Raw genomic sequence first — 12611 nt, forward strand, 5'->3', positions numbered from 1 at the left:
GCGCGTCTTCCCTTTGCCTTCACCCCGGCTCCTGGTCCTCTCGTTAGGACAGCGGAAGGAGCAGAGGATCCCAGCTTGGCCAAGCAGGGCCAGCTGATGGGCTCGGGGCACGCGCTGGACCGCACCTTCAGCTCTTCCTGTGCGAGGACTTGTGCGGAGTGATGCTTCAGACCCAAGTGAACTCACCCTTCTCATTTATCATAGTCTGTAGGTGTTGATAGAAATCCTACAGCTCATCGGGAGAACCGTTTTTGAACACCGGTAACATTTGTAAAAACTTTGAGTCTTTTATACTAAGGATGGGCTTGACATTCAGAGACGGGTAAATAAAGCCCCTTTGCTGTGCCACCCTTAGAACATTTGAATAACATAGAATTAAAAGGTAAACAGCATTCTCGTACTCTGGAGTATTTTCAGAGCAGTCTGATTGTGATTTCATACAGAGTCCATATGGTACTTTGCAAAGGAGTATTTTTAAAAGGCAAACACCCCTTCTCTGCACTCTGTCCCCCAGGACACTGCGATGGTACCTGCTTTACTAGTGAAGTAGTTTTACTTTCTTTTGGAAGTTCGGAATATATTTAGAAAACCAAATGAAACATAAAGCCCAAGGGCCAAGACACTATTTTGGGAGCTAAAAAGGTGGTTTTAAAAGTATGGGTTCCTTTTAAGGACCTTATGAATGTAATTGTATTCGGTAAAATAACTTGTAAGAGCTAATTATATTCTAATTAAAAGATTGCTAATTTTTATCTTATTTTGAGGTAGAATTTATTTAAAGTTCTAGTTTTTATTTGAAATACTTTTTGAAACACTAGATAAAATATTTGGCTCTTTATTGAACATGGATTTATTAAAATAATTTAAAAGAAGTTTAGCATTTCATTAACTAATTTAATGCTCAGTTTAATTTTTTTAATTGGCATAATATAAATACACACTGATCTACATTATGTCGTTTGTATATTTATTCTTTTGGCTTTTTAAATCTCAGAGTCAGGGTATATAGTGCAAAAGAGCACTGGACAGTGAGGCTTGACCCAGCCAGCAAACTAGTTGTGTAATCTTGGGCATGTCACTCTTCTGTTGCCACCTCAATGTAAAAATTGAGAACTGAAATAAATGAAAATCTAGTAGTCCTAACTCTAAAAATCTCTCATATTATAGTGAACTTTAGTATTCTGTGTGAGAGAATATAAATATTTATTAATGCGTCCTTTATGTTAGAAGTTTCTAAGAGCTCTGTAAGAAAGGTAGCAATATCTCCATTTTATTGATAAATAGACTCAGAAGTTGTTGCTCAGTTTCCAGGTTGCAGAGTTGGGATGCACACTTAAAGTTTTCCTGTCTTCAAAGCCTATGTTATTTTTTTTACATGTTGCATTGCTACTTTTACATGAACCTTTAGATTTTTGTCATACTTTTTTGTTCACTGAAATTTAGTTCCAAGTATATACTTGGAGTATATGTTTGTAATAAAAGGATAAAATGATTCAAAGAAGATACCAGTACGAAGACTTAAGGGTCTTATTTAGAATCTGTTTTAGTATACTCTAGAACAGTATCTAACTTATGAGTGCTTATTACAGTTTGGTGTAGTAGGCACTTAAAATTTCATTACAAAAATGAAAACTGTAGAGAGTCACAAACATTTGGGAGATTTTGTTGAGCTAATAAATGATAATCTTTTATCCTGTATGAATTTGTCAGATTTCAAGTGAATTTTTTAATGTTTTAAGAGTATTTGGTACCTAATTTTATCTTAAAAAATGAGTCATAAATTGTAAATTTATTAATTTTATTCCTTGTATTGCTGAAATGTGGTTTGTTGATGCTTAATATCAAAATACAAATTCTTTGTAAACATTTTTTATGCATATTGATGAGTATCATAAATAAGATTGTATTGGTACCCTAAGAATTAACTTTTCCCCGAACTTTTAAGGTAGAATCTACCAAAATTAAAAAACATAATGTAAAAACGGCTTAACCATTATCAGGGACTCTTTCTACTCTGAGATACATAATTCTGTGATTTTTCTTAATATCTATCATGAAGTCTTCTAACTCATCATTTAGTACTCTTAAAGTTAATAACTTTAGTTAAGAGTATGGGTTCATCAGATTCCATCTCTGTCACCAGCTATAGGGGCCTTGGTCAGGTTACTTGGTCAAGTCTCAGTTTACGCATTTATAAAATAGGGAAAATAATACCCACCTCATAAAGATTTTAGTATTAAATGAGATTAAGTGTATGTTTACTATGGACCAGTGAGTGGTAGCTATTAGTATTCTCCTTTGAAAGTTTGCTTGCTTTAGGGCATAATATTTTCACATTAAAGATGGGTATTTAATTGAAGCAGTATAAGAATTGATAACTATACTTTCCAGATAATATAAATGTTAACACGGTCTTGCCACATGTGTAAGTTATGCTCTTTCATATTGCAATGATTGCTTAAATAGGATTAACATGGAGGAAAGTAAGAGAATAAAAGAGAAAAAGGGGAAGGAAGAGGTGACAGAAAAGGTACAGAATGACATGTGCCTTCAAAAATTACTCAAGTGCTTCTGCTGGCCTAGGTTTTCTTTCTCTGATAATTTATTAGAGTGCGGAAATAAATGCTTTGTGTGTTAATAAGTAATAAAATACTTATTGCAAATGTTTTGTTTGATAATCTAGTTTTTATTGCTTTAATTTAAAACCTATATTTGAAAATATTTAAGAATACTGTGTAAGTCTAATTTTTAAATAGAGAACTAGGAAGTTAAACAGAAATGCTTTGATTTTCTCATACAACTTTCACATGATTTAGGAGTTAAAACATGGAGCAATGTCCATAAAAATTATATTCTAAGTTAGAGATATTTAGTTTTAGAAATGAGTTTGACTATTAATGAAGAGGTTAAAAGTCTAGTCTAATTTGAGATAGTTGACAGTTTTTGAATTTGAAAGTTTCATAAGGTTAGAAGAATGAGATAACATTTGTGTGTCTTCTGTTTTGTCAGTTGATTTGTAGGGGACAAGAACTCATGCTCCAATTTAAATTCTTCTATTGAATATTATGTGAAATAGTGTCATTAGCGTCTTTTAAAGGATGTGAAATGTTGGGGTTAATACTGATTCAAAATGTTGTCTGATACATTACTAAAATATTAATGATTAAATGATGTGTTATTTTGCAGTTGATAATGATTGAATTAGGGTGCTGAGTATATGGAAGCTCCTTATGTTCTCTACTTTTGTTTCTGTTTGAGTTTTTTGTTAATAAAAAAGTACTTAGACATAGGCATAATAATGATAAAATGTGGAAAGTGACCAATAAATTATTTTATCACACAGGTAGTATTCATTTTGCATGCCTTTATTTAATCTCTCACAATTGCCAAATTGCATTAATATGTTCTGCTTAAAACAATAGTGTCATATTGCTAAAAAAAGTCACTGCATTCTTTTACTCTTACAGATTGTCCTGGGTAACATAATGCCAGCTGAGCGTAAAAAGCCGGCAAGTATGGAAGAAAAAGAATCTTTGCTAAACAACAAGGAAAAAGATTGTGGTGAAAGGCGGCCAGTGAGCAGCAGGGAGAAACCAAAAGACGAGATCAAGCTCCCTGCCAAGAAAGAGGTTATTAAGGTCCCTGAAGATAAAAAGAAGAAACTGGAAGAAGATAAAAGAAAAAAAGAAGACAAGGAACGCAAGAAAAAAGAAGAAGAAAAGGTAAAGGCAGAAGAGGAATTAAAGAAAAAAGAGGAAGAAGAAAAAAAGAAACATGAAGAGGAAGAGAGAAAGAAGCAGGAAGAGCAGGCAAAACGACAGCAAGAGGAAGAAGCTGCCCAGTTGAAGTAAGAACATTATTTTAATGATTGATGTGAGAAATAGGAAGGTGGAAAGCTTTGGAAAAACAGTGATGATTTGAAATAAAACTTGGGGTGCAGTTCTTTAAGAGTTGGGAATATCTTGTATATTCTGTTAGTTTCACTGACTAGAGGCATGCCTATGGTGCTTTAATTCTTTGAATTAAGTAGTAGTAATCTTTATTTTTTTTTTTTGAGATAGAGGGTAATCTTAATTAATTTGTTTTTTTAAAAAAGCTTAAAGTTTTTTTATGGTATATTCTCTTTTTAAGTTGAAAAATCTTTAGTTCTTAATGGTTGCTATTTGTTGAGTTCTTACTATGTGCTAGGCACTAGAAAGTGTATCAGTACATATACTTAAGACAGTTTTAATGAAGTTTTCTGATTCTCATATTACAGATTAATATAAGTTAAAGAGGTTAAGTAACTTGCCAGAGGTCATAGTAAACAGTGGTGCACTGTGATTTGAACCTTTGTCCTTAAGTATAATGCCACCCAGTCTTACCTTTATCTAAATTTTTTAACCTTGTAAATCTATGCAAATAATATAGTAAATAGTGAAAAACAAGGTAGTCTTCATAGGAAGACTACTAGGATGTAGCGTAAATGACAGTTATTGAATGGCAGGAGCTCTTCTCTTTACATATATAGCTGTTTGCAAACAAGTTGTTATGGATCTCTGGAGTAGCTCAGCCATCTACTTTCTTACAAAAGTTCTTTAGTACCTTATTTCTATTTTTTTAAAAAAGATTTTTATTGATTTTTAGAGAGAGACGAAGGGAGAGGGAGAGAGAAATATCGAGGTGAGAGTATTGATTGTCTGCCTCCTGCATGCCCCCTACCTGGGATGTAGCCCACAACCTGAGCATGTGCCCCGATCAGGAATCAAACCGGCAACCTTTCAGTGCATGGGACTGTGGCCAGTCAACTGAGCCTCACTTGCCAGGGCAGTACTTCTATTTTTAATGAGGAATTGACCCTTAAGTGTGGAAGGTAATAGTAATGTATTCTAGGTTTGGAATATTCAGAACCATGATTCTTGAGAGTTTCTTGCCTTTTTTTTTTTTTTTTAAACAAATTCCTTAAAAATATTTTTTTTTTTATTGTTTTCAGAGAGAGGAAGGAAGGGAGAGGGAGCGGGAGATAGAAATCATTAATGATGAGAGAGAATCATCAATAAGCTGTCTCCTGCATGCCACCTACTGGGGATTGAGCCCACAAGTTGGGCATGTGCCCTAACTTCCTGGTTCATGGGTCCACACTCAACCAGAGCCACACCAGTAGGGCTTCTTGGTTATTTTATATTTTCCTTTTCTTTAAAAATTCACAAAGCTATTTAGTTTCACTGTAACTTTTGCTCCCTCTCCTCAAATACAAAGAGTTTAAAACAACGACCAAAAACCCAACTTTGTTTTTGGAAAAATTCAACCATATGCAAAAATAGTATGGAATAATGAACCAATACTCCCTCCCTGCCATCCCAATCTGTGCAGCACCAGCAATTATGTATGTTTGTTTGTTAATCCTCTCTGGAGGATATTTTTCCCACTGACTTTAGAGAGAGTGGAAGGGAGGAGAAAGGGGGAGAGAGAAGAAACATTGATGTGAGAGAGCCACATCAATAGGTTGTCTCCCACACATGCTCCAACCAGGGTGGGGAACCTGCAACCCAGATATGTGCCCTTGACTGGCCTTGACCTGCCTTGACCAGAACTGAACCTGCGACCCTTGGATTCGAGGGCCGGTGCTCTAACCACTTAGCCCACTGGCCAGGGCTCCCCTGGAGTATTTTAAAAGATCACATTATTTTACCTGTACATTATTTCATTATATATCTTAATGATGATATCTTATTGATGAAAATTCAGTTACTTAATGCAAATATATGCTGCACTCCTGCTCAAGTTATAGTTTCTTAAAGTATACTCATTATTAATCCTGTGTTTGTGTGTGACTGGGAGACTTCCAAGAAGTGCTCACATATCCCTGTTCCCAGTGATGGATGAAACTTTTGTTAACATATTGTGGCTTGTAGTGGGAAAAAAATCAGAACTACAGGGTAGCTCAAGAATACTTATCTCAGGAAGATGAAAATCTACTTTTTAAGGAATAAGTATTTAAAAGTTATGTATTTTGGTATCTTAGAAACCTCAAAGTCAGATTATCCCCACTCTCCCACTCCTGCTCAAGCTATTTTACTATTTCTGCAATTTAAACACGTTTCATCTTTTTAGTAGAAATATAGGTAGATTTGTTTTTAACTATTCTTTTCAGGATAAACTGAGTTTGTAGGGCTTTTACCATATAGTTTTCTTCTGGTTCCTTTCCAAATTTTTAAAGTTACACTTGAATTTTAAGACCCAATGTACAAGGTACTTAATTAAAGGTTTGGTTAATGCTTAAGTATGGAAAAATGGTACTTAATGTCTCAAAACATTTTTAATGTATTTTCTTTTTTTTGTTAATTCTCACCCAAGGATATTTTTTCCACAGATAGTGGAAGGGAGGGAGGCGGTAAAAGGGAGAAGAGACAGAGAGATGAGAGACAGACAGAGAGGCAGACATTGATGTGATGAGAGGCACATTGATTGGTTGCCTCCTGCACATGCCCAAACTGGGGCTGGGAATTGAGAACCTGCAATCCAGGTATGTATCCTTGACTGGGAATTGAACCTGAGACTCTTTGGTGCACAGACCAATGCTCCAACCACTGAGAAACACTAGCCAGGGCAGTTTTAGGTTTTTTATCCTTCCCAAGCATATTATTTTATACTAGAGACTGGTGCACAAAATGTGTGCACAGGTAGGCTCCCTAGGCCTGGCCTGTGATCAGGGCTGATTGCGGCCTTCCTTACCCTGGCTGCCAGCTGCCGGCTGGGGCCTGCCTTCATTCCGTGCCACCCCCTGGTGGTCAGCACACATCATAGCGAGCGGTTGAACTCCCGAGGGGACAATTTGCATATTAGCCTTTTATTATATACTAGAGGCCCAATGCACGAATTTCGTGCACTGGTAGGGTTCCTAGTGGCTGCCGGCCGGGGCCTCCCTCCCTTCCCCTGGCCAGCCCCACCCCCTGGTCGAACTCCTGGATGACTTCCCTGTCGAGGGGACAATTTGCATACTACGCTTTTCTTATATAAGGATTTTTCATATTAAGCATCATGTGTTTTATCTGTTTTGTTTATTTTTTTCAGCTTTATTGAGGTATAAATGCCAAATAAAAGTGCTTTATCCACTTAGCTTACCAGTTGGCAGAATGATTTTTAATTTAGTTATTTGAAACATCTCTACCATATATAGTATTATCAGTACAGAGTTCTTATTATCTTAAGTCATTAATAAAATGTCTTTAAAAGTAGTGAAAGGGCCTTTTGCATTTTTTGTTCTTATAAGATTGTGATGCTTATGTGATTACTTTTTCATTGACTTTCACCTTTATGGGTTTTGGCAGTGATGCTTTGAAGTAAACAGGGTATTTTACTTGTTTGCTTTTTTTTTATATAGAGAGAAAGAGGAATCTCTTCAGCTTCATCAGGAAGCCTGGGAACGACATCAGTTAAGAAAGGAACTTCGTAGCAAAAACCAAAATGCTCCAGACAACCGACCAGAGGAAAATTTCTTTAGCCGACTAGACTCAAGTTTGAAGAAAAATACGGCTTTTGTCAAAAAACTAAAAACTATTACGGAACAACAGAGAGACTCCTTGTCCCATGATTTTAATGGCCTAAATTTAAGCAAATACATTGCAGAAGCTGTAGCTTCTATTGTGGAAGCAAAGCTAAAAATATCTGATGTGAATTGTGCTGTGCACTTATGCTCTTTGTTTCACCAGCGCTATGTCGACTTTGCTCCATCACTTCTGCAGGTTTGGAAAAAACATTTTGAAGCAAGGAAAGAAGAGAAAACACCTAACATTACCAAATTAAGAACTGATTTACGTTTTATTGCAGAATTGACAATAGTTGGGATTTTCACTGACAAAGAAGGTCTTTCTTTAATCTATGAACAGCTTAAAAATATTATTAATGCTGATCGGGAATCACATACTCATGTTTCGGTGGTGATTAGTTTTTGTCGACATTGTGGAGATGATATTGCTGGACTTATACCAAGGAAAGTAAAGAGTGCTGCAGAGAAGTTTAATTTGACTTTTCCTCCTAGTGAGATAATTAGTCCAGAGAAACAACAACCTTTCCAGAATCTTTTAAAAGAATACTTTACATCTTTGACCAAACATCTGAAAAGGGACCACAGGGAGCTACAGAATACTGAGAGACAAAACAGGTGATTTTCAAATGTTTCTCAGAATTGAGAATTTATTTTGGAGCTCATACTTAAAAATGTTTAAAGTCTTCATGCCTCTGAAAGAACTTGTGGAAAAGGGCTCATTGCAGGTGATTTCTTAACATTCCAGGAAAATTTCAAAGTGTAACAATCTAAATACTCATGTTAAATGTGAGTCTATTCATAGATTTTGAAAGCTGGCAAGCGTATGGTGATTTTTACTTTGGATTTGTTTTCTTCTTGTGATTTAAAAACTCAATGTTGAGGGATAAATTTTCTTTTTGTTTCTATCATTTTAACTTACCTGCTATTCTTTTTCTGTGTGTTTAATTATTCCCACTCTATAACAGCTTTGCTCTCATTGTTTTGTATTTTAATTTATTGATATCATTATTGGTACTTGCTCTTTTTTAAAAAATGGGTTTTTTATTATCGGTGGTATTTTAGATCAGAAATTTCGAAAATAGTGTACCAAATTCACTATGAAAAAAATTTAAAATACAACGTGAGTTGCATTTATAGAAGTCTTCTAAGGATATCCGTTTATAATTCTAGAGAAATGATGTATGTGCATATGGTGATTAGTGAAGACACCTGATTTAGGTGCCACCTTTGTTCTTACAAGATATTATAGACTACTATGTAACAGATGTACCTAAGAGCCCTCAACAAACTAGAAGTTGATAGTAGTAGTTGGTGGCCATTCGGTCAGTTTCTTCAGAGGGCGGATTTGGAGGCAATAGCAATAGTGTTTGGCTGAATACTTTGCAACTGTTTAAAGTTTATGGTTGAAAGTGTGAAATTGCTATTGATCATGAAGTAATATGGGGAGTACATGTTTCTATTTCCTTAAGACTGCAGTTGGGAAGGACAGACTCCCAACTGCAGTGTAAGTAGTTACCACTAGAAAGTGAATGATTTAACCAGAAGAGAAGACTAATACTGTTCATGCCAATAATACAGTTAGGTCAGGATCAAGATAGGTGCAGAGGCTATGTGGGTAAACCTTTTGGTGGTTGATGGTTACTCAGAGGTGAGAATTTAAAATGGCAGTGGTATTCCTCAATGTTTCTTAAAATTAAAATTGAAAAATCCTTGTTTTGTGGTTTGAGCAGTGAGGACTGTTTTAAACTTTGAAGGGGCAACCAGAATGTATTTACATAGTCAGTAATGAGTTAAAAAGGAAAACAGTGGTCTTTTATTAATAAATCTCACATATTTAAGGCTTCTTAATTATGGTTTACATAGTGTTTTGTCATTTTTCCATCTTTTTCCTTTTCACATATTTTACCTAATACATCACAACTGATTTTCTAAGTATGCTTTTATTATTATTTTTTGGCTACTTTAAGGATTTTATGTATGTGTTTGCTTTTGATTGGCCTCTCAGAAGCATAGAGGCTAGAGAGATTCTACAATGACTTAACCTAATCACCCTTCCAGTGTAGCAATCCATTTTACAGGTTATATGACACAAATTTTTTTGTCTAAAAACCTCTCCAAAGAGATTAGTGCTCTGAGCCATTCCAGTATTGGACACATGTATTTGCTAGGAATTCAGGCTGAAATTTAACTCCCCATGAAATGGTTCCCTTTAACTTACTACTTTTTTTTTCTAGTACAGATGGAATAAAGCTACTCAAACAAGGGCCATGACCTGTTTACCCGTTCACAGTGACTTAAGTACAGAAACTGAGACCAAGCATTTAGACATTTTAATAGCAATTTTCCATTGTCTTGATATTATTAACTGTATTTTATAAGTGTCTGTAAGGACTGGAAAAAAATTATTCCTTTACCATAGATAGTTTGAGAAGCACAGGCTTCTTATTCAGATATTACTCATACTATCTCAAATACAGGATGGGGCAAAAGTAGATATAAAGTTGTTAGTATGCGAGACAGACTTTATTCTTGTATTATCATTTATTAATTATTGTATTATTTTCCATATGGACAACTGTAAACCTACTTTTGTCCCACCTTGTTTTTGCAGACTGCTCAGATGTTTCCCTTTCATCTTCTTTAGGCTAAATACCTCTGGTTCCTTCAGTTTGCTCCATGATTTTCACATACTTCACTGTTCTTAGGACTTTTCTTTTGGATGCATAGGACCTACAATTCCATTAGTTTTATAGCTAACTTGTCATTCTTTGGACTTGTTGTTAGGCTTATATACACCTAAAGCCTACTTTCTTTTTATTTTTAAATATATTTTTATTGATTTCAGAGAGGAAGGGAGAGGGAGAAAGAGAGAGAGAGAGAGAGAGAGAGAGAGAGAGGGAGAGAGAGAGAGAGACACACACACACATCAGTGGTGAGAGAGAATCATTGATCGGCTGCCTCTTGCATGCCCCCTACTGAGTATCTAGCTGGAAACCCAGGCAGGTGCCCTGACTTGGAGTCGAACTGTGACCTTCAGGTTCATGCAATGCTCAACCACTGGCTGGGCTAAAGCCTATTTTCTTAAATGAACTGTTGCCAAACCATTTCTTCACCTTGAGCTAGTGAAAGAATTTTTTAAACCTGATTTCAGACTTAACCTCTTGTAAACTTTATTTAGATGTTTTTGGCATAGCATTTTAACCTAATGATAATTTTGAACATTGATTATATGTATATTGTTAAGTGTACTTACCTACTGGTCACTTGCAGCTTGATAAGCAGACCTGTTTTTTCATTATTCAAGTCACCATGGAAATGTTGTACAGAAGGATATAGTGTTAAAGAGCACAGTTTTGTGACTTTTCTCCAGAAACTTTCACACATTTAAATACAGAACCATTAGTCTGTTAGAGGAGGTTATTTATTTAGTGTAAATTGATCTTAGCAGTATAAGTCATTTTGTAATGGGAGATTGCCACTTAGATGTAATAGTTTGGGGGATATAAAAATCTTAATCACAATATGGAAAATAATTGGCATTTGGCTTAATAAATAACTCATGCTTTAGGATATCTTCACTTTGAGCAGTCTCTCGTAAAGTGATTTAAATACCCGACTGAGCAAAGACATGAAGAATGGATTAGTGCAGAGTCCCTACATGGTCTAATGTTAGTCTCCTTACTTCTAAGAGGGCATGTTACAGTATACTGTTAAAATGACCAGTTTCCAACATTTTCTCCCTCCTAATCATTATCTAGTAGGTGTTTTGAGGTTTTTCTACATCATGGGAATAAATTATGGGCAGTAGTTTTCCCCAGTATGGTTTCTCTTAAGCATGATAATGCTAGAAATCTAAATGGATATTTAAGACTCATATACAATTAAATTATTTTAAGCCTTTATTCAATGTCTGATAATGATGGTTTAAAAAAATCAAATATACGGTTTTCAGTCTATAAATCCCAAGTGCGCGTCGTCATTTTAATTCGCTTGGGAGATGGCACTATTCTTAGGTTGTGAAGTCTTAGTCTATACTAATTAAAGTCTATACTTAAATATTTGTTCAACCAATTAAAAAAATAGAGTAAAAACACCTCTGATATTTTCTTAAAGACATTAATGAATGATCGAAAGCCATACAGAAACTGAATGAGACTCACTGAGTCTTGATTGTTCTTTTCTCATGTTATCTGGGCTGATACCATAGTTATTAGATAGCTAGTTCTGTTTCTAAGCCCCTAAGGGATTTACCAAGTGATACAGCTGACCCTAGGGTTTGGTGAATTCTATTAAATTTAAGTTTATAAGCTTTTTGTACTTAAAACTATTTTTAAAAATACATTTTGGTTAAATGATTGATCCAGAGAGTATAATATTTATACATTTAAAAACATCATCTAGTAATATTTGCCAATTTAGAGTTAATAGCTTTACTTCTTGGTAGATTTTGCTTTGTATTATATTCAATGCTCTATACTTGAGATATACTTTGTACTTTGAGATATTATTCTCATAGAAGTAATATGACCTAGTATAACTTAATTGTGTAACAGAATTGTTTCTTGCAGTATAGTGAAATGTCAGAATTTTTGCCTGAATAATTTTGAAGTGTTTTAATCCCTCCCCCCACCCCCAATTGATGGGAATGGTGACAAGTTTCTCTATTCATTACTGGTGAATTACAACCTTCATAATTGCAAACAGAGTTCAGCAGCAGTAAGTGATTTGCATTAAAGTTTATTAAAAAAAGAAATGTAGGTAGAATGTAGGCTTTCCCTTAATTGTTAATAAATTCAGGAGGTGTTTTTTTATTTTTATTATTAATGCAAATTAAAGAGAGCTGAAACTTAAAAACACATTTACCTTAAATTAAATAGTGTTACCTTTCACTTTCCTTCCAAGTAAGTTGTACCTTACCTTTTACAGGTAGATTGTTGGATAAGCTGTGTAATATTTAAGCACTATTAAGATGTTATGTCATTGTGCTTTATTAGACTCAGGGGCTTTAACAGTTTTGCAACTGCTCTAAAATTGTTACCTCCTTGTAGATATTCTCTGATTCTGATTCAGTGACTTTGACGTA

The 12611-nt window shown here is 34.9% G+C and overlaps 1 protein-coding gene across 1 annotated transcript in view; it reads left to right on the plus strand.

The window, feature by feature from the left end:
• UPF2 (UPF2 regulator of nonsense mediated mRNA decay) overlaps window positions 1-12611 on the plus strand; it is a gene marked incomplete at its 3' end in the record, with an annotated part of 119532 nt that overhangs the window by 809 nt on the left and 106112 nt on the right. Inside the window, exons 2-3 of the mRNA XM_081093303.1 lie at window positions 3468-3847; window positions 7364-8143. Of these exons, the coding sequence (XP_080949429.1) occupies window positions 3486-3847; window positions 7364-8143 (1142 nt within the window). The 5' untranslated portion in view covers window positions 3468-3485. The remainder of the gene's footprint in view (window positions 1-3467; window positions 3848-7363; window positions 8144-12611) is intronic.

Source organism: Myotis nattereri, assembly GCF_964212035.1.
Source record: "Myotis nattereri genome assembly, chromosome: 1".
Classification (NCBI taxonomy): Eukaryota; Metazoa; Chordata; class Mammalia; order Chiroptera; family Vespertilionidae; genus Myotis; species Myotis nattereri.